Source organism: Anastrepha ludens, chromosome 2 (genome assembly GCF_028408465.1).
Source record: "Anastrepha ludens isolate Willacy chromosome 2, idAnaLude1.1, whole genome shotgun sequence".
Lineage (NCBI taxonomy): Eukaryota > Metazoa > Arthropoda > Insecta > Diptera > Tephritidae > Anastrepha > Anastrepha ludens.
This window is the reverse complement of record NC_071498.1, coordinates 41,890,287-41,918,140: the sequence shown is the minus strand read 5'-3', so window position 1 is coordinate 41,918,140 and position 27,854 is coordinate 41,890,287. Positions and strand designations below refer to the sequence as shown.

The window sequence follows — 27,854 nt, the reverse complement described above, 5'->3', positions numbered from 1 at the left end:
TTCTAGGTGCATGCCCTCAATTCATAAACCTTTGTTCGTTTGCAGGGGACGTCTTCAGATATGTTCTGAAGTAGGAAGTTCTCATCCGAGGCTTTGTTTTGTTTTTAAAGGGAAGATTTTTAAGTGGCGGGTCCCAAACCCAGCGCACAACCAAATATCCTGCGCTGTTTTACCTTGTTATATTAGCTCGCTCTCAAACGGGTTGTTCGGGAGCTATCCAGAGGATACTTAAACCAACCCTGTAAGTTGTGAGAACCATCCAGTCGGAGTGGAGGTCATTTGGATATCAATAAAATGAAGAGAAGCCGTAGAAGATTACAGCAATACAACGCGGACTTGAGCGTGTAGTCATCCATGTGACGGGTCCGTTTTCAGCAAGTGACTTCGGTAGCATAAGGCAACATACCCAGCTAAAGAGTAATAAGATGAAGAGTCGGTTTGACCGTGCTGTGAACTCCGAAGAATTCAGCGAAGGTAGTTTTTATAGTTCTTTATAATCCTCAAAGAAAGAAAGGGGTTTATCCAGAGGTGCAAGCATCTTTGAAAGGTCCTTGAAAGATGATTAAAGAAAATCAAGGCAGCTCATCTGGAGAGTTTGGCTCCATTTGGATCGAATAAGTTTGTGTCTAATCGGGACGATCAGACTTAACCAGAGGGTATTGTGATTAATCCTGAATATTAGAGCTGGGCGGAATATCGATGTTATATCGATGTATCGATGTTTCAATTTGAAAATGAAACATCGATGTTCGTAAACCGATGTTCGATGTTTTCGCAAATTTTGTACCATCACTTAGTAATTGCACGTGGAACGAAAGTGGTAAGTAAGAAACTTTTATGCATTAAAAAACTTTTCTACATTAAAAAAACTGATTAAGTATACCATTTTAATATGAAAATTATTAAATTTTAGGCTTTTGGTGTTGGCAGGCAGTGATTGAAATGGAGCGGTTTGTAGAAAGTTCTAGTGGCAAAGGTAAGATTATCGTTTTATGTATGTAGCTGAGTGCGTATTGTTAATACAAAATATCTACACCTAGACGTCGCTTTGAGTCGTACTTTTTGGGAACGTATACCCAACGCAAAGTGATGACTAGGTGTATAAGAGTACTTGTACATACATACATATATATAATACTACAAATTATTTTTTTTTTTTTTTTTTTGCAGTTTCAAAGACGAGCTCAAAGGAGGTGGAAGAAGAAAACCCAGCAAAAAGAACAAGGTACGGTCAGTCAGCTGTATGGCAATTTTTTAACAAATCAAAGGATGGCAGTTCAGCTAAATGCATTCAGTGTGGAAAAACATATATAACATGTGGCAATACCACTAATTTGGCTGGACACCTGAAACGGATGCATGCAGGATTAACTGTTAGCGAGCTTCCGAAATCTTCAGGGTCTATTTTGTCCTTCATTGAAAAAAAATACGAAGCATCTTCCGCTAGGAAAAAGAGTCTTGATAGCTCACTAATGCACTATATATGCTCCGACATGCGACCGTTCTCAGTTGTTGAAAACAAAGGATTTCGTAATTTTGTCAGTACATTGGATCCTCGCTACGAGCTGCCTTCTCGTAACAAATTGAGAAACACATGCATGCAAGACTTTTACACAAATATGAAAGACAAATTACACTGTATTCTGGACCGAGTGGACTATTGCGCTATAACAACAGATTGCTGGACGTCACGGGCTAACGAAAGTTATATGACAGTCACTTGCCATTTCATCAATGACAACTTTGAGCTAAAAGCAGCTGTTTTGTCAACCAAAAATCTCATTGACGAAACCAACCACACGTCGCAAAATATTGCAAATTCTTTGCGCGAAGTCCTTGTGGAATGGCAAGTTATTGACAAAGTCAGCGCAATTGTTACAGACAACGCGAGGAACGTTGTAAAAGCATGTGAGATTCTACAAAAGCGAAACGTGCCTTGCTTTGCTCATTGCATTAATTTAATTGTCCAAAGCTGTTTTTCCCTTGAAAATATTAAGACAATTATGGGAAAGTGCAAAAGCATAGTTTCGTTTTTCAAGAGCAGCTCAATAGCGTATGCAAAATTTAAGCAAGCCCAGGAACCAATGAAGCCACATAGTCTAAAACAGGAGTGCCCTACAAGGTGGAATAGTGCTTTCTACATGATTGAGCGCATTTTGGCCACAAAGTCAGCTATTGCTAAAGTCCTGTTAGATACTCCGAAAGCAATACTACCTCTATCAGTTGATGAGCTATCTGTTCTGGAAGATTTAAAGCAGGTTCTTTCACTATTCGAGGATGCGACGGTACAAACATCATCCAGCTCTAATGTAACAGTTTCGCTAATTATACCATTGGTTAGCGGACTTTTGCATAATTTGAGTGAAATCAAAGATCGACTAGAAACTGATGATGGCCGTAACGTATGCAACTTGCTAATGGAAGGCATACGGCAAAGACTACTGCCATATGAAAAAAGAACTGTGACTCGTTTGTCGACATTACTGGATCCGCGTTTTAAAAAGGAGGGTTTTTTTTCAAATACAAACTCTATAGAAGCCGAAAAATTTTTAGAAAATGAACTTTCGCCACTTTACAAAGAAAATCACCCTCCAAATATATCTAGCCTGCCAACACCACTATGCGATAAAACTCCACTTCTTAATTTTTTGGAAAAAAACAAAACTCAAAAAATTCGTAATTCCCGAGTTGATTCGATTTTGACCCTTCGTCAATACTTCAACATGGAAAATATAAACTCTAGTTTAAACCCTTTAGACTACTGGAAGGTAATTCATGCTATATAAAATCTAGCATTATAATTAATACTAAACTTTTTTCAGATCTCGACTGATGAGCCATTGAAGATGAGCTCAAAAAAATATCTCTGCGTACCGGCTACGTCAACTGAAAGTGAGCGTATGTTCAGCAAAGCAGGTTTAATAGTGAGTGAAAAACGAAGTTCACTAAAGCCAAAAAATGTGGATATGCTGGTTTTCCTAAATAAAAATGAATGGATCTCAAACAACTGATAAGTTGAGTCATTATATTTTCATAATTTAATTTGTTTGAAAAACTCACAAAACTGTTATGTTAAGTTATCATTATATTTTGGATATTTCATTTGTTTTTAAAAGCTTTAAATAGTGTTAAGTTAAGTAATAATATTTTCGTAATCTAATTTGTTTTGAAAAAATCAAAATACTGTTAATTTAAGTTTGTTTGAAAAACATTATTTTGTTATTTTTTTATATATATGTTGAATAATGAAGTCAATATTAAATAAATGAAAAAAAAAAAATTCTTTTACTAACTTCGATGTTTAATCGATTAATCGATGTTTTCAAATAAAAAACATCGAAACATCGATGTGGACAAACATCGATCTTTTGCCAGCTCTACTGAATATACGCGAAACCGAACGAAAGATATACTAAAACAAACACATGAATGCCAGATGACAAAGCAGAAGTTGCCAGAAAGTACGAGTTACCACACCTAGAAATTACGATAGTTGTTAAGTTCATGTTTATATGAACGTACAAATAAACGACAAGTAGAGAGGTTAAGTGATTGATATAATATAAACTAATTATTGTAGTTTGGGGCTTCTATTGAGCAATTCGAACGCAGAGGAATTGTAGAGAGACCCCAACACATTTGTGGTAAACGATAAGGAGTGGCCCATATGTACTTTTGTACTGATAGCGTAAAGATGCATAGAAAAAACGCGGATGATGCGATTGCAATGTTTGTTGTTTATGCCCGTTTACAAAGAAAAAGGGAAAGAAGGAAAAAAGCAAAACGCAAAAAAGTAAAGCTTGAATTGTCGGATTCTAGAAATTATAAAATTTTTTGCGTATGAACGTGTAAAGTTAGAGACTATATCCTCGGTTTCAATTGAAAAAAAAAATACATCAATGCGAGACGTGATCACGGTTACCCGTGATGCTGGCGAGTTTAACAAAACGCGTTAGTAATTTCTTTCTCGGGCTATGCCATTTGAAAACACCAAGTGAAGCCAAGTTCTTCACCAGCTGATCTTTCCAACGTAGAGGAGGTCTTCCTCTTCCTTCGCTACCATCAGCTGGTACCACATCGAATACTTTCAAAGCCGGAGCGTTTGTATCCATTTGGGCTTCGTTTTGTCCTCGTCCACCACCAGACCCATTCGCTTTGCTTCTTTATCCAGTTTGGAAACGGCAGAACTTACAGCGCGGTTGTTAAGACCGATAATGTCAATATCATCGGCATACGCCAACAATTGTACGCTTAAACCTCGATTGCTATCGAACGACGCGGAGAGGTCCTTCCCAATTCTGACAGCGCTGCTGATATTGAGCAACGTCATTTTCATAGCCGTATTAGTTTTGCAGGGATGCCAAATTCAGATATCGCGGCATATCGGTAACTCCTTTTCGTACTGTCGAATGCAGCTTTGATGTCGACGAAAAGATGGGGTGTGTCGATTCTCGTTTCATGGGTATTTTCCAAGACCTGGCGTATTGTGAATATTTGGTCGATGGTGGACTTTCCGGGTCTAAGCCACACCGATAAGGTCCAATTAGTTTGTTGACGGTGGGTTTCAGCTTTTCACACAATATGCTCGCGAGGACCTTATACGCGACCTTAAACAGATTGCAGTATCTTGTGGATTGGGCAGAGCACACTTAAATTGCAATTGGCAGGCATGCTTTCATCCGACCATATTTTGCAGAGCAGCTGATGCATGCAACTTACCAACTCCTCGCTGCCGTGTTTGAATATCTTAGCCGGTAGTGCGTCGGCTCCCGCGGCTTTGTTGTTTTCTAGCCACGTTATCGCTATTTTCACCTCGTCATGGTCGGATAGCGGAATGACAGTCCCGTCGTCAACGATTGGGATATCGGGCACGGCAACCTTATAAAAACCCGTTAATCATCCCTCGATAGCGCAATCCATTCATTCATAACACCTGACCCATATATATAAATTTTTGTACTTGAAAAAAAAGTGCATGTAGCGTAGTACACATAGCAGAAGTGAAACTTTCAAGGCCGACAATTAAAGAGAGGAAGAGACCCGAGAGCGAATGAGAGAAATAATACGAGTATATGTATATCTAAATAAATTCAGAACATTTGCAGAGAATACAAATAGACAAAATTTACAAAAAACGGACAAAGGGTCGACCGGTGTAGGTAAACGCGGACACAAACCGTGGCAACAACGCGCACTACTCCGAGCGGTTATCACCCGCACAAACGCAGCGATTCCAGGGGCAAAGGCACAAATTACCGCAAGGCAATACCAATAAATCCGACGCCGGAATGGATATCATTTTATAGTACGCACAAGCACTAACCAGGAAACGGAAATAAGCGCCAAAAAGTAGGCACCAAAAAACGCCAAAAAGTTGGGACCAAAATACACCCCAAAGGGAATATAACGCCAACAAGTAGGCACCAAAATTATATTTCCTACAAAGTTTGCACCAACAAACAAGCGCCAAAAAGTAGGCAGTGTTGTTTTTCAATAGAAATTAGCAACCACAAGGAAAAACTCAGGAAAAATAGCCTAAAATGTATCTAAGATATATCTAAGTTATAGCTCTCTCTCCTTTTCCTCTACGTTATATCTTTTTTCTCTCTCGCGGAACGAAAATGCCCAAAACGTTGCATGGCCTTGAAATTTTAATCTCCATTCTCGCTCGTCCATCGACGCCTAAGAAGTTGCACTTCAAAAAATTAAATTAAAAATTTTTCATATATAAGTAATTAACTTAAAATAACTTGAGTTTCCGGAAATGGAGGGAAAATTAGAATTCAACATAAACCTGTCCCATAACTTTTTTAAATTATATTGTACCTTCATACTTTACTAGCGAAAATAATCCTGCATTTCCCTAGCAGCGTTCGGATGTTTGTGATCGTTGATTTCTTCCGTTTGATTGAGAACCAACACATAGCTAGAACTTTCTCCCACAAAAGAAGAAAACAAATAAAGCAACTGTCAACAATTTATTTAAGAATGGAAATACGAATAAGAAGCACAAAGCGTGTCGCCAGTACGGAAGATAAGTTCCCTTCTCTCTTCCGCGGCTGTCCTTCTCTCCCGATCAAAATGTTTCCCTTCCAAATGTTTCCCTGTGTAAATGGGCACTTACGAAATGAGACAGACCTAAACTACAAGATGTGTAATGCCAGTAGAAAAAATGATGAGAGTGTTACTGACAAGGCGTATCTATAGAAGTGTTGCATTAACCTGTAGAACTAACTAGCATCCGGATAATTGTACCAATAATGAAAATCACTAATATATATGCAAAGTACCAATATAACTTTATTTAACTTCAATTGATTGTGATATATTACAGTGAGATGTATATACCACGTGTTAATGGAAAGAAAATTATATACTGACAGATAAAAAGGTAGTGAATACAAAAATGTATCGAGAGTAATAGATAATATATGATCATTGGAGATTTGCCACGTATGAACTATTATGGCTAAAGATTTGGATGCATAGTTAACTCCAACAAGAAGGTGGTGTCACTAGAAGAACTGATAAATTCGCTTTGGGCGAATTTGCACTTCTGTCAAAAATTTGTGCCAAGGCGAATTCGTTTCGTTTCCATATTTCTTTGTTTCTGTACTGTTATTCAAAATATTGTATAATATTTGTAACATTTATATTGAAACGCAAAAAATAACGATTATCCGTATATAATATCATATGATATTATTGCATTGTTATTTATATACGATGGTGAGCAAAATGAGTTCTTTTTCCCTTTCCTTTCTTTTTGTCTTATGTGTTTTAATTTATGTTTCACATCTTGGTATGGTAGATGCATATGCAGCGGAGAGCGATGTACTTGTTTTCCTATACTGAAATATTAAAGTCAACCAGCAGTGGGCTGAATCTCTTGTCCATGCATTGAAGCAAGAAAACTCCACTATACCAGTACCGGTTATGGATTTCACTTGTCCCGATACGTTTGAATAGAATGCAAATCCTTTGGAGTGTGATGGCTTCAATTGAGTGTTACATTACAAATGGATCACTTTGCCAAGAGGCACTTTGAAGGAATATAAACATTTTAAATCTCAATTTAAAACACCAACAATTACTATACGCCTATAGATACGTCTTGTGCGAAATTTTTTTTCTCGTGAGATCGCTGAATGTGCATTTTTATAACATTCGTTAGTAATGCCACACCGGAAAACCTCGAATGGGTATTTTTTAAACAAGAATTGGGATTTTTAGTTTCTACACCACCATTGAGGTTAGTATTTATTGTGCAATGAAAATAAGCACAATCCTTCTTGTAATAAACCTGCGTCCTTTGCGAATCTAAGTAAGCTCTGAAGATCCAACCCCGAGACACATTATTACCTCTCATATTGTGAAGCTCGTAAGCATTTCATTCGGGTTCTAGCTAATGATGGGCAAGAACATAGAAGGTGTTCAAGAGTTTCCCTCTATCCAAGTTTATTTCAAAATCTGCGGTTATCATTGTTTGCGATTCCTATCTTGTATGCGTGTGCTGCTAGCAAATTGTGGCCTATCAATATACCTACAATAGTTCTGCTTTCCTTTCTAGACGGGTTTAGTACGAATCTGGCGTGTTTATCTGCATTCTGTGTACACATGTTTTCGCAGTTTTACAAGTGGCTAGATTATTCCATCTTCTGTCTATCCGTGTTTTTATGTACGCAGCGATGTCATTGTATAATATATCGTATTTAAAGGTTTCAGCATATCGTTTTCTTGTTCGAATTGTATGTAAACACCGCTTTTGGCAATCTCATCTACAATTTCGTTTCCTGCAATGCCCGTATGTCGAGGTAACCAATAGATGTGTAACCATCTGTCTGCGGCTAGTCTCTCTATGGCTTCCCTGGTCCTCAGAACGTTTTTAGATGAAATTCCATGTGAGTTTATTGTCTCTATTGCCGCTTGACTGTCAACGTGCATATTTATTTTGGAGCTGCTCGATGTCTCTGCTAGTGCTATTTCTGCAAATACTTCTGCTTGAAAAATACTACAATGGTCAGGAAGTTTTATTGGCCACCTGACATCCAGTTCTGCGCAATAAATCCCTGCACCTACTCCGTGCATCACTTTCGAGCCCTAAATAAATGTATTAAGCATATTGGATCTAGGTTTCATACCTCTTTTCCACCATTCTTCTTCTATTGTTGTTCGGAATCTCTTCACCCAATTGTATTTCGGAGTCATATAGTCCGTGTTGGTCCGATAACTTTTACCTATTGAGCTATGCTCGAATATTTTACAGGTAAATTCATCCGTTGCGTTAAGTGTACGGCAGATCTAGCTGCTAGACCTTCTGTCGCAACGTCAATAGGTGGTAGGTTGAGTATTCTTTCAAATGCTGCCGTAGGAGTAGTTTTCATTGCCTCTGTCGTGCAAAGTGCACCAAGACGTTAAATACTTTCCATAGGTGTTTTGTTTGTCGATTTTCTCAATGCCGTTCACCACACTAGAGCACCATAGAGTAATATTGTCTTTAATACAGCTGAGTAGCACCAATACATTTTTGAGAGTGATAGACCGTGCCTTCAAATTTAGTAAATAGCTCATTAGATGCGAGTAACCAGAGAAGTGGAGATAGAATGCCACCTTGTGGCACACATGCGAGTTTAGGGAGTTTAGGGAGTTTGGCTTCGTTCTTCAACTTAAAAGGTTCTTTATCCATGAATAAACAGCAGATTCTGTATTTATTGTATCTAAGTCTCTTAAAACCACAATTAAGAAAAAGTTTTTTTCTAGTAGCGGTCGCCCCTCGGCAGGCAATGGCAAACCTCCGAGTGTATTTCTGTCATGAAAAAGCTCCTCATAAAAAATATTTGGCGTTTGTAGGTCCCTCCATTTGTGAAACAGCATCAAGAGGAGGAGAAGGAGCTCGGCCAAACACCCAAAAAGGGTGTACGCGCCAATTATATATATATATATATATATATATATATAATAAAATGGCATCCCTCAACACATTGTTGAATGGACCACTAATGCTACAAATACTCCTGAATCGTATTCCTTGTAGAGAGTTTTCTCTATAACTAACACTAGTGAGTGTAACGCAGTCTCTGTTTGCCTTTAGTATAGGCGTGTTGTGGCTTAGACATGAAGTCCGACATCCTATTTTCTCTAATGTGGGCGTCGAGGATTTTCTCAAGCAGGAGGAATGAGATCAAACTGATTTACCTATATTCCTTTGAGAGTATAGGGTTGCTTTTACCTGCTTTCGGTATTAACACAACCCTTGCTTCTCTCCACAGTACTTTCACATAGTTAAACCTCAGTCATCCTGTGTATATCGCTTTTAGTCATGGTACCAACAGATTGCCAATTTTTTTGGAGCATGGCTGGAAAAAATCCGTCTAAACACGGTAATTTGAGTGGGTCAAAGGTGCTTTCTGCCCATTCTATTTTTTGCATTGCCTTTCGGGATGTTTACTACGTTATTTCTAACAGGCTCCTGACCTAAGTAGTCTATGCATCCTGGAAAATGCTCACTGACTAGACCTTGTAGTGATTCTTCACAACTATCAGTCCAGCCCCCGTTGGATTTATGTATTAAGTTGGGCATAGTCGGGTGTTTTGATAACAGTTTCCTGAGCCTACCCGCTTCGTTTGTGCTTTCATTCATTATCGGCTACCCGAGTCAGTTTGTAGAATTCTGTTACGCTGCGCCATTTTGACCCCAGCTCCTTGCTCCACCAATCTGGCTTTGATCTGCGTTTTAAGCGTATCGACGGTACACAGCTGTGATCCAGTATTTCAAATGCAGCACCTTCCCATAGGCCTTAAAACTTCTTCACAGCGTCCTTAACCCAAGTGAGAGAGGGATTGCCCTTGCATTTAATGATTTTGACGTATGACCACCTGGTCGACAAGGCAAGCGCAGTGGTCTATGTATAATAATATAAAGGGGAATTCAAATGGTCCACCACGGAAGCGCCCAAGGCCACAGTTACTCCCTAAGGCGATCCGGTGTAAGGGAGGCGTCGTTAAGATACAGCCGGTCTGGTAAGCCCCCTGGCTGCAAACCATCCAATGGGCACGGTGTCGCATAACACCCTGGATTAGGGGGTGAGCAAGGAGAGGAAATAATGGGATGACGGGGGTTTAGGTAAAACGAGGAATATTTTTCGGTGCGGTGATCTTCGCACGGTTATTGGATAGCCCCAATTTCGCCGTAAAGCGAATGGATGGCTAGCCAGTCCCCATAATAAGCTTCCCTCCTAGTTCGTGTTGAGTTGATCCCCATGATATGGGGGTCAAACCATCACTTAAGCTTCATCCCCGCGACAAGGCGACCAACACTAAATTTGTTGCGAAGAGCAAATGGATGGCAACACTGCACAACTCAGCTAATGTGACGTCACGCACTCTCTGATAGGCGCAATCTTGTGTCTATCATTCTTGGGTACTCGGGTATTTTGGGCTATGAGCTATTTGGGCTATTTGGCTATGGGTATTTTTTAAACAAAAATTGGGAATTTTTAGTTTCCACGCCACCACTGAGGTTAGTATTTAGTGCGCAGTTGCCCAATAGCCTTATATCACTTGTATACACCTACATACATATAATATAATAAAAATAAGCACAATGATTGTGCCACAATCAGTTTGAAATGTGCACATAAATAAGCAAAAAATTCAAAAATGAGATGAAAATGAAACTATTCAAAATTCAAATACAAAATTAATATACAATAATAAGTATTTAAAGCACTTTAGGTACGTTAGTCGGTTCTACGTTGCCGGAACGACCCGGATTTATATCCTCCAGCAGCATTCCTCGTACATGCATCGGGAATGTTTCTGCTGCGACAACATTAGTTATAAATAAAAACATAAACTATTGTAATGTTTTACTATCACACAAAAAGTGGGTAACCAAAAATAAAATTTTGATACAATGAACGGATTAAATTAAAACAGATTATCTTTAATCTTTGTAAAATATTCTTTTCACTTTTCAACCTTAAAATATTTACAGATATACAAATTTACCGACATAAACCTACACACAGTTTTCAATAAAATTACATGTATGTATGTACGAGTAAAACGTATTCATATACATACATATGTACACAAGATTAATTAAAATTCAATTGAATTAATTTTAAGACAAATAATTAAAAACATTTCAATCACGGCATTTTTTCATTAAGCAAAACGAACTGTTTTCGTTAGTTATTTTCGGCGCATTTTTTCTAGCAACCCGCCATTTCGCCTATCAGCTGTTCATCATCCCACAATGTGTGAATGTTGCCAAGTTTTGAAATGAGCTCATACTTTCACTCAAAATGTAAGAGTTTCGCATCTTATGATAAGGGACAAGCCACCAGGGAATTTTATTTATTATTGGAGCAATGGAGAAAATATCTCGAGAGTTCTAAGTTGATGCAAAGTTAAGTTATACCATTGTAATGGGAGGCTTTACTTTTATTGAAATTGTAATATTTGACATTTTGTCATTCAAAAACCAAATTGTAATAATGTTTTACATGTAAATATTGTATTTGAGTGTCGCCACCTTGTATATGGCCTCTGGTGACGCTCCAGCATGCTTGTCCAGCAGGCTTATATGTGTTCGTGTCGGGTGCTTGACGCTAATATCTAAAATTTTTGATTTTCATCATTCAAAAGCCGACAACAAGTATGTGTGACACGAAGCAAGTACGAGTGTCACCCGACACGCACACATATAAGCCTGCTGGACAAGCATGCTGGGGCGTCACCAGAGGCCAATAGATTCGACATGCTCTTATTCGCCAAGGTGATTAGAATATTTTTGCTATCAACATGCTTATTTGTGGCTTAAATAAATAAAATTGAGCTCAATGTGCCGCATTCGGGTTAAAGTTCCTTTGAATGAAAGTTGCAACCCTGCATAGCGCTGCCATTCGATTATTGCAATGTACTTGTATCTTAGCTCAAGTCAATACTTTATTGTGGTAAAGTATACTTATTTTCTGTTATTAAACTGTTTTTATTAGAACTTTAAATGATGTACCACTGATGTAAGTCACTAATTTTAGAAAAATATATACATATGTGAAAACCAAATAAATACTTATCATTAAAAAAAATTTATGGCTCTCCGCACAACCTTTCATTTAACGTTCTTACTGGGGTGGCAACGTCAATACAATTCGTAAAAATGGCGCAGTAACGGCTATATGAGAATGGAAAATACAAGCGTCGGAGAGTTGATATATTTCGTTTAGTAAATATAAAGCGAATTAATTAATATTTGATGTAAGTTTGGTGCGTAGATTAAAAAAAAGTCCATATGAAATTAGAAAAGTGTCAAAAATTAAAAGTGCGCGAAGGAGATTATGTGTTTTTAGTTCTAGTTTGTTATTATGCAGCTTGTGCTCTTTAGACACTGAAATTTTAGAATTATATGATATTAATTATTATCGTTGCAATTTCTATAGGGCTGCCGATCACGTCAGTTTAAGCGAATTATCTGAATTTCTCGACGACAGTGATGGCCACCGCTTGGCACAATTTTTGCAGAAAAAGAGTGGTGCAGTACAACCGGGTCGTAGGCGTATATTTGATTGCGAACCTGAACGGTTTAGCTTGAATGTACGCCTAAGGCGAATAAGTTCTCCTCATCCACCGGTAATTAGAGATCCGCCTATTGTGGATGTTGTAAATAATTGTATAAAAGAAGGTCCTGTCTGTAGTGAAGAGGCACAGGGGGAGGACGAATTACAACAATCAGAATCCCCAATTTCAAAATGTGCTGATATCAAATTGGAGATATCAAACCAGGAGTTGCGGGATTCGCGGACGTCAGTTTCTGAAACGAGCCGGCAATCGGAAATATTTGAAGAAGATGTTCAATTACCCATAATATGTGAACAAACTCAACGACCAGAAACAACATCTATGCCAGTATCGCCGGAATCTAGCCCACAACGTTTGCCAGAAAATAGTGTTCAACCGTTAGCGGCCATCGCTGAACAACAAAGACCATGTTGCACGCCTGTACCATCTTTTCTTTCGCAGCCGGGCACCCCTCATTCAGTAAGACGGCAATCGCTGCGTTCACCTCTAGCAAAGATATCGCGATCCGGGGCCGTACGAAGCGAAAATCACCTAAGGCGTCAAGTGCTGCAAGGGCTATCAAATAAGGGTAACTATGGCAGGCGCAATCTACTAAAAGGATTCGAAAACACGCTTAGTTCGCCTGATTTTGTAAGTATATATGTATGGCCACGACTGCACAATGTAAAAATATATTTGATTTTAGGCGCCACAAATATGTAGTACACCAATGCATCATAAACCAGCAAAAACGTTGGAAACAATACCACCACGCAGAAGTAATGTGCCAACTGCGGACCAACCGATGCAAACTGCAGAACATAATTCGATTCCTGGCACGTTACAGCCTTCAGAAAATGAACATATGACCCAAAAAGATTTGCCAAGCATTCGAGATATGATTGCAGAAGCGCTGGAGGGGGCAGTAAAACAAATGAAAAGTATCGAAAATACAATGGTTCGAATTGAAGCAGCTCCTGAGTCGGTTGGACATTCCAATGTATTGCCGCAGACACAAGAGCTTTTGCGGCAGGCGCAAGCTCATATATCTACAAGTCATCCAGTAAATAAGAGCCAAGAACCAAATACTCAGGAATTGCTGCATGAAGTACAGAAGGCACTTATATGTATACAGAAGTCCCAGTCACAAGTACCAAAGATTGTTATACCCGTGAACCAGACTTTTAATAACGCGCCGACACCATCAACAAAACAACACAATGATAAAGAACACGTATCGCTTAGTGATGGTCTTCATCGTACACACGAAACTGAGAATGAGCAGACGTTAGTCAACACTATGATACGAAATAATAGCCCATCAAAGTGTCATGGTACTTTCATGCGCTCTAACACAATAAATTATAAAGTTTCGACTGATTCAGTACGAGATAATAACATAATCACTAATAATAGTCATTCACATGAATCTCAATGGCAAACTTTTACGAAACCAAATACACATACTGAGAAAGTGGTCGTGTCTGCATTGAGAGAGCCTAGTCGGAACGAATGCCGCAGTCCGTTGCGGCCAATAAATCAGGAAGCATATACAGATAACAATCGAACACAGAACGAATGTCGCAACTCGGTGCAACCAGTAAATCAAATAATAACATCTACAAGCAGCAATCAAACTCTTACCCAAACAAGGACAGAATCGAAGAAGGTTCACGAATTGATTGAAAACCCATGTGCTAATTCAGTAGCTGAGAATGAGAGCCCTCTACCACCGGCCAGACGTAAATCCTTAAACAATGAACATTTGGTAACGGAGCCAACTACACATCGGAATTTCGGCGATAAAAGCAACCTTGCTAGGAAAACGGCAGAACTCTCAACTACTGAAGTGGCTAATTCCCCCCTAATCACTGAAGATGAAGATGAAGGTGACACCATTTATTTGATGAACAAAAAACGGGTCTTAAGGAAGAGCGGTCCACTTAACCTTGCCACCGAAAAACACCAGCCGGCTGTACATAGTCGGCTCACAACCAAACGCACATTACCAAGTCGACCTACAGCCACACCTTTAATAACCAGCAACACACAGACAGATCCCGGACCACCACCTGCGCATCCACTTAATTTACATCATTCGAAGCGAGGGCAATCCACAACGCGAAAACAACCGAAGCGTCCATTAAATAAGCCACCAAATACTCCAAAAAATGGTGAGAAGTTTGCGGAGGAGTTGAAAGCACAATTAAAACGTTTGACTAATCTGGAAATACTTGATTTGCGTAAGCGTAACTCACTCGGTCACACGTTAATAAGGCCTACACCCTTACAAAAATCTACTGCTGATATGAAGCAAGCTTTGCAAGAGAAATTACAAATCGAGGAGTGTATTCAATATGAAATTTTGCGTAGAGACTTAGTGGGTGAATCACATGGACTACATGAGGAAGTGGAGGAAAATGAAAACGGAGATGTTACAGTAGAGTGTGAAATTGGCGATGATTTGATATTTAATGAACTACCATCAGCACCCGACGTGTTTAAGGATAATGCAATCACAAACGTAACCAGAAGTAAATCGACGCTTTCGCAATTGATACGGAGATCACGCCACAGTTCCTCACTAGTAGGTGATAACAGCACTGAACGTGTGTCCTTTCTGTCACCGACGACAATTAACTATAACACAACACAAGACAAAAAATGTCGTAACCGAAAAAAGAAGGAAGAACAGTTGGTAAGTGAAATGAAATACAATCAAAATGTGTTAATTTATGTTGTTGTAACTTAGCGTATTTGGTTAGCAGTAATTTCAAATTATTGCTGTTGTGAATAAGTTGCGTACGTAACTCAATTCATTGTTAATTTACATTGTTTTTACTATGGAAAAAAACTACGACACTATTTAGCTTTGTAACTTACGACCTGAAGTGATAAACGCGTTTTCATTGTTTTTGCTGAAAACGTTAGAAGACTAAGAACAAAAACTGTGTACATAAGTTTGTATGTGTTTATTTCATATTTTACTTGAGTTGAGCCGTGAATGTGGCAACGAATTATTCATTATATTAAGTTGGGGGGAAAAGGAAATATAAGCTCATTATGTTCTCGGTAGATGGCTGTAGTGACTGATATCTCGTAAAGTATCGGTCAAACAATTTAAAGTTCATGTACGCTCTTGAGAAAAATTATTTTGCTGGCTTTTGTTTGTTTCATTCAGTTGTGAGTTACAGGGTGTTAACAATGGAAGTCAACAAAGAGAAAACTCATTACATTCTACAGTTTTTCTTTGATAAAGGCGAAAATGCAAGTCAAGCGGCTAAATTACGTACAATTTTGGTATCGTCGATTCCGTTCAGGAATTTTTGATGTTATGTCGATAAAATCACAGAAATAATTGAAGTTGACCGACATGTTAGTAGTCATAGCATCGCCAATAAAACAGTTTTAAACCATTTGCGCAAGAATAGCCGATTTCTTTTTCCCCCAAACTAATATTATGCTATGATCCCCTTGTTTTTGATACAATGAAAGTGGGCTGCTTTTAGTAAGAAATCAATCACTAACAGCATTGAAAACAGCTTCATTCAATATGTTTATATTTCATTACAATATATTTTTCAACGCATCTTTATTTTTTACAACCATTTTCTCATTATTCTATTTTTAGCCTGAAATAACACAAAAATATTTGGAAATACATAAAAAGAGCAAAAGACGGAAATCAAACATATCAAAGCGTTCGCTATACTCGAAGGGAGACTCTGCACCTGAGGATACAGGACCCGCCGTCAATGTGTCACCCGAGAGGGAGAATTGCCCTTCTTCGACAATAGAGCCACTATCGTCGCCACCTACTGTTTCAAAAATCTGTAGTTTGCATATACCGTCACCTCCTCCGCCATTTCATATTTCACCGACACCAAGTAGAGCGCCATCACCAAACCTACCACTCGTTGTTTCACCCATACCGCCACCACCGTCATTTGCAGTATCAACAGCGCCAATGGACGAATGCATATCACCGCCAGCGCCGTTTTTGTACAATTGTTCCGATAATAATCGTAGTGGAAAATCGACGGGCTCTTCGGTAACAAAAACTGCAACACAGGTGGCATGTCAAACAGATGACGACGCTTTATTCAAAAGACCAACAGTGCCTGTGCCGCGTGTGTTGCCTAAAGCAAAAGCCAAAGGTGCTAAGAAGGCACGAACCAATGTGACTGCTAGCAACGATGCTATTGCAACCGAAACACAACCCTCGGATAAAGTAGGTGAGTAAATAGTAGTTAAGTAGTTTAAAATGTTTGCTAACAAATTGGTGATAGGTGGTTTTATGTTAGACTTTGGGTACACAAGCGAAATTCTTTGCACTCGTTTTCGTACAGGAAGGTCCTAGCTCTGGTCACCCAATCAGTGAAAAATTAAATGAAATCAAGTAAATAGTTAAAAGAGCGAAATGCTAATAAAACGGAACAAAATTTAGTCACCGATTGGTCGAGGTGATGAAAAATTAATTATTTGCGATAATAAGGTACAAATGTAACGAGGGCAAAACGAGCTGAGGTTTCTCAAACCGTAGGTAATGCCTAGCGTTGATGGGTTTCGAAAGGATCGTACATTATGAGTTGCTAATCTTTGCACAAGCCCTTGATTCTGATATCTATCATCAGCACTTGCGGTGATTGCAGCTAATAATTCAATAATAATGCTACTTCTGCTCCTGGAAAATAGGCTTCGCGTCAACTCAGGGAGCGCTGGATCAGTGCGCAAACGGCAAGCCCCGAGGTCTTTCTGGCCACAGGTAGATCAGAGTCACCCGGATATAGCAGGTAGCAGCTTGCAATATCATACACCTGGTGAATTCCATCAGCAGTTTGAAGCTGCTAACGCAATTGTAATTAACCACTGCTTGATCGTCATCCTCTAATACAAAGCTCTTAATTATCTTGTCTGCGCACGTTATAGCTATTCCTGGTTATCAAGGAGGAGCTAGCGTACAAAGTTTGGTTTCTTGGACCATACCTATTGGGAATCCGTGTCGTTTCATAAACTCGATTATCTCATCGTGAGTCAGTTACAGATAAATTGAAGAAGCTTCCAGCTACTCGGGAGGACTATCATAACGCGGGGTGTGAGGGAGGCGTGAGGTTGTATTGTTTGTTTGTTTGTTAACAGTAATAGTAGCCCCATCAGTGTCGGGTATATCACCTGTCACCTTCGTCTAGTTCATCTAGGGGTAGGCCCAGGAAACATGCTGTTTCTACGGGATGGGTCCAGAGGGAGAGGGGTGTTAGATGAGTCGGTTTGAGGTAGCATGTGAAGAGGTGGTTAGTGTCGTGCGGGGTGCCTTCACATACCGGACATACCTATGTTCGCTATGTCGGGGTCGATTCTGGATAGGTAGGACCTGCTACAATATCCAGAACGTAATTGTGCCAGTGTTACACGTGTCTCACGAGGAAGCTGGAGCTCTTCATCTACTGTAGGTGGTGGTTGCACTCCGATTACGGCATTCACCGGACGCGAGCTTAAGAAGGTGGTGACGGTCTCCCGGTGAATGTCGTTTATTGACTGCCTAAATACTGTCAGGTCCAGTAGATTGCGTTCAGTTTTGTCCTGGATTTCGTCAGCGTAGTCTAAGAGATATCTCCTGACGTGCCTGGGAGGCGGCTCAGGCTCAAGCAGGTGTCTGCAGGGGTGAAACCTGCGGTAACATCCAAGCAGGAACTGCTTGCTGAGCAGTTTGTTATGCTCCATTACTGGAAGCATTTGTGCCTCGTTGTGTAGGTGTTGAACCGGGGACATCAGGAGGCAACCGGTCGCTGTCCGAATGGCAGTATTTTGGCATGTCTGAAGCTTTGTCCACTGCGAGTCACTAGTTCCAGGCGACCAGACAGGTGTTGCATAGTTTAGAACCGGCCGGCCAATTGCCTTAAATGTCGATAGCAACAGTTCTTTGTCTTTGCCCCAAGTGCTGCCGGCAAGCGATTTGAGGACCTTGTTGCGGTTTTGGACTTTAGTGGCAATTGCGGTTTTGGACTTTAGTGGCAATTGCGGTTGTGTGCGCTGAGAAGGAGAGCAAACTGTCAAAGGTTACACCCAAGATTTTGGGGTTGTTTACCGTCGGAATTGGTGTGTCGTCGACTTTTACCTTAAAAAAAAAGTTTGACCTCCTTTGTCCAGGTGGTAAAGAGGATCGCCGATTGTTCACTTTGGAACACAGACCATCGATGTCATTGCCCGACGCCATTATCGTACAGTCGTCAGCGTATGAGACCAGGGAAACTCCCGCTGGTGGTTGGGGGGGGGTAGTAGCCGTGGAGGCATTAGACGCCTGCTGGCGAGAGCAACACGAGGCCACACACAGTGTGGTCCACTCCCTATGTGTCTTAAGGCCTGAACAGGTCTCAAGGCCGGCGGGCCAATTAGATGTCCCAAATTCAGTAGTTTTCGCGAAGCGTTGTAGGATGAGAAAAAAAACAATTAGCCAAATGAAGTTTTGGGGATAGTTTAATATATATTTGAACTAAAAAAAAAAATTTGTACAATCTCCAACAATATATTGTAAGCCGAGTTATCAATAGATTCCCAGAGCGCCTTGCCACTGAAGTATCCAACTTCTGTACAAGATACAACTTGCAATTTTCATCTGAAAACAAAAAAAAAAAAAGATTAATTTTGATGTAATTATCTTCGATGTGAACTAAGAAAATTGGGAGAAACACGTAAAATTCGAATTTTTGGGGAAGGTAGAAAAAAAAGTGATTTTTCAAGGAAAAAAAATCTCTTCAACTGGGTAAAAAAGTCGCTTAAAAAAAGTTTTTGGATGTTTTTTTTAGTTCACATAGAAGAGAAAACAATACTGAAGATAACGCATTTTGAATGAAATGGATAGCTCGTTTAGTTTTTTTGCAATCGTGTACATTAATTAGGTAAAATCGTGAAAATGAAAAGCCTAGAAAACGCGCTTCAAACTACAACAATAAGCTCGACGCCGCACTACGCTCGGCTCTGTAGCTCTGCAAATACTTGGAATTTAACTCTGAAAATTTGTGTCTCATGTTCTTGAATATCTAAGCTATTGATTTCAGGAAAAAAAAAAATCGATTTTTTTGACCTTTTAATTGGCCCGCCGGCCTTAAGATGGCTCCACCCGTTGCACTTGTTGCACCTAACAGAGGTGGAGTTCGGGTGGAGCCGTTTATGGCAGACGCAGCAATAGAATACTTCTGGCCCGAGGTTGGATTCAACTCCAGCCCTGAAGAGAAGTATTTGGAGCAAAGTTGCTGCATAGGATTGTTCCTGTGAGGATAGAAGAATGGTGAGATTCGGTGCATCAGACAGGGCTAGTTTACAAGGGTGACAGGCATTGTGGTATGGTAGAACCGGCTGCCATGGGAATGGATGTTGTTGTTGTTGTTGTTTTAACAGCATAGTTAGCCCTGTCAGTGTGGGTATATCATCTGTCGTCTTCGTCTAGCTCATCTAGGGGTAGGCCCAGGAAACATGCTGTTTCGACGGGTTGGGTCCAGAGGGAGAGGGGGGTTAGATGAGTCTGATTAAGGGGGCATGTGAAGAGGTGGTTAGTGTCGTGCGGGGTACCTTCACATGCCGGACATGTGTTTGGTATGTCGGGGTCAATTCTGGATAAGTAGGAGTTTAACCTGCTACAATATCCAGAACGTAATTGTGCCAATGTTACACGAGTCTCACGGGGAAGCTGGAGCTCTTCTTCTGCAATGGGTGGTGGTTGGACTCCGATTACGGCATTCACGGGACGGGAGTTCATGAAGGTGGTAACGGCCTCCCGGTGAATGTCGTTTATTGACTGTCTGAATACTGTCCGGTCCAGTAGGTCTCGGTCAGTTTTGTCCTGGAGTTCGTCAGCGTAGTCGAGGAGGTGTCTCCTGACGTGCCTGGGAGGCGGCTCAGGCTCAAGCAGGTGTCTGCAGGGGTGAAACCTGCGGTAACACCCCAGCAGGAACTGCTTGCTGAGCAGTTTGTTGTGCTCCGCGACTGGGAGCATTTGTGCCTCGTTGTGCAGGTGTTGTATGGGTGACATCAGGAGGCACCCGGTCGCTGTCCGAATGGCGGTATTCTGACATGTCTGAAGCTTTATCCACTGCGAATCACTAGTGCCAGGCGACCAGACAGGCGCAGCATAGTTTAGAACCGGCCGGCCAATTGCCTTAAATGTCGAAAGCAACAGTTCTTTGTCCTTGCCCCAAGTGCTGCCGGCCAGCGATTTGAGGACCTTGTTGCGATTTTGGACTTTAGTGGCAATTGCGGTTGTGTGCGCAGAGAAGGAGAGCAAGCTGTCAAAGGTTACACCCAAAATTTTGGGGTTATTCACAGTCGGAATTGGTGTGTCGTCGACTTTTACCTTAAGGGACAGCTTGACCTCCTTTGTCCAGGTGGTGAAAAGGGTCGCCGTGGACTTAGTGGGGGAAAGTTGGAGATTCCTCGCAGTGAAAAAGCGAGAAAGGTCGGTGAGGTAGTTGTTCACTTTGGAACACAGGCCATCGATGTCATTGCCCGACGCCATTATCGTGCAGTCGTCAGCGTATGAGATCAGGGAAACTCCCGCTGGTGGTTGGGGGAGCTTCGAGATGTAGAAGTTAAAAAGCAAGGGTGAAAGGACACCACCCTGCGGTACGCCTTGCTTAATCTTCCTCTGCTTTGACATTTGATCTCGAAAAATCACTGACGAGTGCCGACCGCTCAGGTAGTTCGCGGACCACCTCTTCAGCCCTGGCGGGAGTGTCGACTGATAAATATCATCTAGTAGCGTGGAATGGCTGACTGTATCGAAAGCCTTCTTTAGGTCCAACGCTACTAGGACAGTCCTCTCGCAGGGGCGGTTTTGGTTAAGCCCGCGATTTATCTGGGCGTTTATGGCGGTGAGTGCCGTGGTGGTGCTGTGCACTCGTCGGAATCCGTGCTGATGTGGGGCTGGGGCCAGGTGGGTCGTGAAGAGTGGGAGTAGGAGGGCTTCAAGTGTCTTCACTACTGGGGAAAGGAGAGTTATCGGCCGATAGGACTCCCCTTGGTTGGCGGGTTTCCCAGGTTTCAATAGTGGGACCACTCTCCCTGCTTTCCACTTGTCAGGGATGATGAGAGTGGCCAGAGACAAATTGAAGACCCTTGTGAGGTATCCTACTCCCAGGGGTCCCAGATGCTTCAGCATCAGCGCGTTAAGTCCGTCAGGGCCAATGGCTTTCGAAGATTTCGACTTGTTGATGGCCCCCTGAACCTCATCGCCGGAGAAAGTAAGTGGCGCACTGTCGTTCGTCAGTTTGTGCAGCCTTCTGGTAACACGACGTTTGGTTCTGTCGCCCGGAGGATGCAGTGTAAACAGCCGGCTAAAATAGCTCGCGCATCTCTTCGGGTCCGACGAAGTACAACCGTTGAAGGTGATAGCCACCTTGTCGTTGTGTTTCGTCGGGTTCGACAAGGACCTAACGGTGGACCAGAGCTTACTCACTCCGGAGGTGAGGTTACAAGTCTTCAGGTGCTCAACCCATTTAGTCCGCTTGTGTTGATTTACCAGTTGCCGGATCTCCAAATTGAGATCCCTTATGCGGGGATCCCCGGGATCGGCCTGGCGTAGGTGGTCACGCTCGTTTGCTAAACTGGCTGCTTCTGCTGGGAAGTGGGGACGGATGTCCTTATAACATCCAGCTGGGATGAAGCGAGCCGCAGCAGCTGTGAGCACCTTGCGGAATGCGCGTTCGCCGACGCGCACATCAGTGGGGATGGGAAGAGCGGCGAAGGTGTCCTCGGTGAATTCCGTGAAGCCGGCCCAATTAGCTTTTATAAAGTTAAAATAGGACCGGTGATTCGCGGAAACGAAATCGGCAGGTCTCTCGATCGAGACGATAATGGGCAAGTGGTCTGATGCAAGCGATAGCATAGGTCGCCACGTTATGCTATTTATCAGACCCGCGCTAGCTATTGTTAGGTCAGGCGAGCTGCTACAATTGCCCACTACCCTGGTGGGGGCGTCGTCGTTCACTGTGCTGAATGTCGAGTCGTCTATCTGCTCTGCCAATTGCTGTCCCCTACGATCATTTGGCAGGCTTGAATGCCAAAGATCGTGATGCGCATTGAAGTCACCTACAACCAATCGGTTTTCACCTCTGATGAGCGCACCTATATCAGGGTGATATCCTGCCGGGCAGCAGGTGACAGGGGGTATGTATATATTAAAAATTTCGAGCTCGGAATCGCCTGACCGGACAGCTATGCCTTGACATTCTAAGGTGCTGTCCCTGGGGTCGATTCCTTCATCGATAAGACGATACTGCACAGTGTGGTGGACTATAAACGCTAGGCCACCACCGTTGTCTCGCTCGCGATCGTGTCTGTGCACGTTATAGCCATCCCTGGTGATCAGAGATGACCTAGCGTGCAACTTTGTTTCTTGGACCGCAGCTATCTTGATACTGTGCCGGTTCATAAAGTCGACTATCTCGTCGACCTTACTCGTAAGTCCGTTGCAGTTAAACTGGAGAAGCTTGAAGCTTCTCGGTGAGGTCAGTGTAATCCGGGGGGTGAGGGACGCGTGGGGTTGTCTACGTTGGACCTGCTGTGCAATCCACTGTGGTTGTTGCGGCCTGATGGTGGTGGGCGGCCGCTCCTCCGGGGGAGGTAGTGGGTGCAGAGCTCTGCAGCAGGGGGCAACGTAGGCAGTTGTCCACTCACGGGTGGTGCGCAGGCCGGAACATCTCCGAAAATGGCACCAGCCATTGCAGGAATTGCACTGGACTGATACCAGATTCCGAGGTATTACGGTCTGACACACGGAACAGACTGTACGGGGGACCAGGAGCTGCTGGTTTGTCCCCGCACTGGGGTTGGAGCAGGAAGGGATAGGAGGGGTTAAAGGGGAGTTGTGTTGCTCCGATAGGCTCCTCACCGTGGAGGTGTGGGTTGTGGTGGCGGTTGGTAGTGCCGGCCTATCAGGGGGTGTAGTAGCCGTGGAGGCATCAGACGCCTGTTGGCGGGAGCAACACGTGGCCACATACCGTGTGGACCACTCCCTGTGCGACTTAAGGCCTGAGCAGGTCTTAAGGTGGCTCCACCCGTTGCACTTATTGCACCTAACCGAGGTGGAGTTCGGGTGGAGCCGTTGGTGGCAGACGCAGCAGTAGAATACCTCTGGCCCAGGGTTGGATTCGACACCAGCCCTGAGGAGAAGTATTTGGAGCAGGTTAGCTGCGGGAGTTTGCTCCTGTGACGTAAGGGGTGGGGTGATATACGATACACTAGACAGGGCTAGTGTACTGGGGCGGCAGCCCTTGGTCGGGAATAAAAACCCGAGTCATTCCGGTAACGTAGAACCGGCTGCCATGGGAATGCATGGGAATGGATCGTCAACATTGGTTTAATAAAGACAATATGAAAAATTTAAGTATCGATAAAATTTGTTACCCATGTATGTATATGTTGTTCATACGAGTATGCAAACATGTGTTTAAAATTTGAAATTATTCTTTCAATGATTTTTAGAGTTGCGTCGATCAAAGCGCGGACAAGTACCAATAAAGACAAATAACTTTTTGATATCATTATATAAACAAGTCCAAGATCGTAGGGATAGAAACAACGAAAAACGTAAGATGTCTAGATATTTATCGTCAGACGCCTGTAACGAAATGTCAATGCCAGCTGCCTCCAGCACTGTAAATAATACTAAAGCAAAGGCAGGAGGGCGCAGCAATAGAAAGAAGAAAGTCACACGAACGTTTAGTTACTTAGGTGAAACAAATACAACATCGGAGACGGTGCTCACTAGGATCAGTAGGATAGAAAACAGTAGTGCGAATCAGTTGCAAGCGATTGCTGAAGCACGCATGGAATCTGATAGTGAAATCGTTGCTGAAGCAAATGCAGTGTACTCACCAGCGACAACTGACAGTGAAACATTCCCAACCAACACTCAAACAAAGAAAACGAAGGCACCAGCAAAGAAAAGAGGAAAGCCAAAAGAAAAGCGGAACAATGCAAATGCTGTGTCCTCACCAGCGACAACTGACAGTGAAACATTCCCAACCAACACTCAAACAAAGAAAACGAAGGCACCAGCAAAGAAAAGAGGAAGGCCAAATGAAAAGCGGAACAATGCAAATGCAGTGTCCTCACCAGCGACAACTGACAGTGAAACATTCCCAACCAATCCTCCATCAAAGGAAACGAAGGAACCAAAAAAGAAAAGAGGAACGCCAAAAGGAAAGCGGAACAATCCAAATCAAAAACAAAAGCAAACAGATGCAGTGGCAGATTTTGAGTTACAAGTACAAAAAAATACGGCAACGGCAACGGTAACGGCTGCAACAGCAGCAACACAGGCAGCGGCAGTAGTAGATGAGTCAATGGAATTGCCACGAAATAGCCGGCCAGAGAACGTTATGGAAACAGAAAATCGAATAGGCGTTTTAGAGTGTAGTCGTGTTTCTTTGCCTATACCGCCACCATTGGATAAACTCAATGAAATGTTCGATCAGTTGAAAAACGCAGCTAATAATTCGAGTGAACATACAACTCCGACACCAATGAGCACCTCCGACTCATCATCAAGCGTAACAAGAAGTAGTCGTACACGCCGCCTACGTGTACGTTTAAGGCGTTTGCGTGATAACACAACAAGTGCGACAACATCAAATGCACCGACACCACAACCTGCCTCAACTTCTACACAAGCAGAAAGCGCCCGAGATGAATTGTCGTCGTGGCTGAAGAATGTAGGCTATTTGCGATCTGCCACTAACACAGGTGGACTCTTTATGGATATGCGTACTTGTAAGTTTACTGGATATTTCTTTTGGTGAATTTAAAAAAATTCTGATATAAATTCTGTTCATTTCTAGCTACTGCTGGTAACCTGTTTTTCACAGAATTAGACGGTATCGACTATGCGTTTTACGATACGCAAAATAGTAATATAGGCTATTTGCGATTCAAGCCGCTGCAGAGCAAGCCTTTGAAGCGGACTAAGAAATATCCTTTGGTAAGTGGAGTTTGGGAATCCATGCATACATTCAAAAGGAATTACTGTGTTTGTGTCCTACTGCTTTTTGATGACTAAACTTTTGTGGTTTTTTGTGTTTCGCGAATAATTACGCGAAATCATTATGCAGAAAACTTTAAGGTTTAAGGTACCAGTTTCGAAAGCGTAAAACGAATTGAAAATTTTACCGTATAAAAGCAAACCACTTAAAATGCAAAAAAATATCCATTTTATGTTTCTTTTATTTAATGTCAGATGTACATTTTTCTTCCAGCAATTTGTTGTATTTTCAGGACTATTTTCATTTAGCACGGATCGGGATCATGCCACACTTGGTATAGGCGATATGGTATCTATCAATATTGGTAAGTCATAGAGTTGGGGAAATATAAATATTTTGCTTGCTGAGTTAAACAAATTCTCTCTATCCCTCTTTGCAGGATGCCGTTATAAAATCGATAATCTGGAAGAAGATATTGGTATAATAATGGTATTTAGGCAGTAGTGGAGATGCGCTTGCTTTTTTGTTTTTATAGTGGTCAGTGGCGACCGCTATAATTCGATCACAGATAGATACGTTCCCGAATTGATTTTGTTTTCTTTCCAAGAGAGAGAAAACAAAATCATTGCGTCGATGTCAATTAGATACATACAGGCGCGTTATATATAATTCACACACATCAATTAAAGCAGTGAGGTCGCATTTTCTTTTCTTAAGCATATTTTCAGTTTTAAATATATTTTGTATAATAATTACTCCTATTATTATATTGTATTCTATAATATAGTAGTTTTTTTTTTGTTTTGTTGTTTTTTTTCGAAGAAAATTTAGACAGCATATTTTCTATTGTAAATGAAAAAAAAATAAAAACATGTCTAAATGCTGTAAAAGTTTTTATTGTATTTATATTGTTGCAATGACGAAGTTTCACGAACCGAATGGAAAGAATTGCAAACGAGATGCCACAACAAAAAAATTAATTAGCCTTGATGGCGACATCAGATAGGGAGACAGAGCACGCTGTCTGTGTCTACCGCTAGATGAGTTAGACAAAGACGAGATTTGACTACATCGCACAGACGGGATTTAGTAAGCTAAATAAGTTAGCAGCTTTTTCGCTTTCTCTTGACAAATTGGCTCCCTTATAATGATAACATTTTGCTTCTTTACAAATTTATGTACATGTTTTATAAAAAACGTTTAAATTGTAGTAAAAATTAAACTTTTGGTTCAAATTATAGGGTCGGCAAAACTGTTCCATTTTGATTATTTGCCTTGTAATTATTCGTTGAAAATCATTTATCTGTTTGTAAACATTCGAGTAAGTATTGAAATTAAAATTAATTATTTTGTGAGTGAATGGATTTTTTCACTATTTAGGTCGATCTCTATAAGATAGAGGTGATAGTCGGTCATTTGGAGCCGGCTTTCGGCTGCAGAGAACCACCGGTTTGTAAATTTTCACACATGTAAGTCCAGATCAGGCAGTTGTAAAAATTATTATTAAACTTTTTCATTCATAGATTTTTAGAACTGTGTTTTTGTAAATATACCCTACAAAACAGCTGACTATCATATAATCACTCATATTACCATCATCACCATCCTCATCCAACTACACATTTTTGTTCTAGCCATGACCCGATTTACACGGAGATATCTGGAAGGGAAACGTTTTGTTCAAGGGCGAAGGACGATCGGGGAAGAAAGAAGGGATTTTGTCTCACGTACTCGGCGACACGCTTTGCTCTTCTATTCGTATTTCCAATCTTAAAGCAATTTTTGACAGTTGCTTCATTCGTTTTCTTCTTTTGTGGAAGAAAGTTCTAAGTTATGAGTTGGTTTTCAATCAAACGGAAGATAACAACGATGACAAACATACGAACGCTGCTTGGGAAATGCACGATTATTTCTGCTAGTAAAGTAGGTATAATTTAAAATAGTTATGGGACATGTTTATGTTGATTCCTAATTTTTCCCTGCATTTCTAGATACTCAAGTTAATTATAAGTTAATTATTTACATATGAAGTATTTTTAATTTAATTTTTTTTATTCAAGTATAAGAATTTATAAATATATTTCAATAAAAAAAACAACAAATTATTTATTATTTAACCAGTTTGCATTTTTCATTCATATATTTAAGAAATTGTTGACGAACGTTTTCCGCTTTACATGTAAGCGCGTGCTAGAATACATCCGAACTAGACGATGCTAAAGTATTAAATGTCAAAATGTCGCGGAAACATTTTTGCCCGTGTGTACGCGAATGAAACATCAAAAGAGAATTTCCAGTGTCTCCCTTCCAGATGTC

The 27,854-nt window shown here is 41.2% G+C and overlaps 2 protein-coding genes across 2 annotated transcripts; both read left to right on the top strand.

Annotated features, from left to right (window-relative positions):
- The first annotated feature begins 671 nt into the window (after window positions 1–671).
- Window positions 672–3,146, top strand: LOC128869641 (E3 SUMO-protein ligase ZBED1-like). Its single transcript, XM_054112214.1, has 4 exons — window positions 672–820; window positions 914–976; window positions 1,171–2,768; window positions 2,823–3,146. The coding sequence occupies exons 1-4, from the start codon at window positions 760–762 to the stop codon at window positions 3,009–3,011; spliced, it is 1,911 nt and encodes a 636-aa protein (XP_053968189.1). The 5' UTR covers window positions 672–759; the 3' UTR covers window positions 3,012–3,146.
- A 9,027-nt stretch (window positions 3,147–12,173) lies between these two features.
- On the top strand, window positions 12,174–26,431 carry LOC128869609 (uncharacterized). Its single transcript, XM_054112185.1, has 8 exons — window positions 12,174–12,264; window positions 12,447–13,215; window positions 13,271–15,262; window positions 16,196–16,799; window positions 24,040–25,329; window positions 25,398–25,537; window positions 25,812–25,902; window positions 25,978–26,431. Coding segments are annotated over exons 1-8 (4,953 nt in total). The 5' UTR covers window positions 12,174–12,262; the 3' UTR covers window positions 26,043–26,431.
- Window positions 26,432–27,854: the final 1,423 nt, after the last annotated feature.

Excerpts from the sequence above, each read along its gene's own strand:
- LOC128869641 (XM_054112214.1), top strand. The coding sequence starts at position 760 with ATGTTCGATGTTTTCGCAAATTTTGTACCATCACTTAGTAATTGCACG. Across the intron at positions 821-913 it reads TTGCACGTGGAACGAAAGTG|GCTTTTGGTGTTGGCAGGCA; the intron begins GTAAGTAAGAAA and ends ATTAAATTTTAG. Across the intron at positions 977-1,170 it reads AGAAAGTTCTAGTGGCAAAG|TTTCAAAGACGAGCTCAAAG; the intron begins GTAAGATTATCG and ends TTTTTTTTGCAG.
- LOC128869609 (XM_054112185.1), top strand. Across the intron at positions 13,216-13,270 it reads CGCTTAGTTCGCCTGATTTT|GCGCCACAAATATGTAGTAC; the intron begins GTAAGTATATAT and ends ATTTGATTTTAG. Across the intron at positions 16,800-24,039 it reads ACAACCCTCGGATAAAGTAG|AGTTGCGTCGATCAAAGCGC; the intron begins GTGAGTAAATAG and ends AATGATTTTTAG.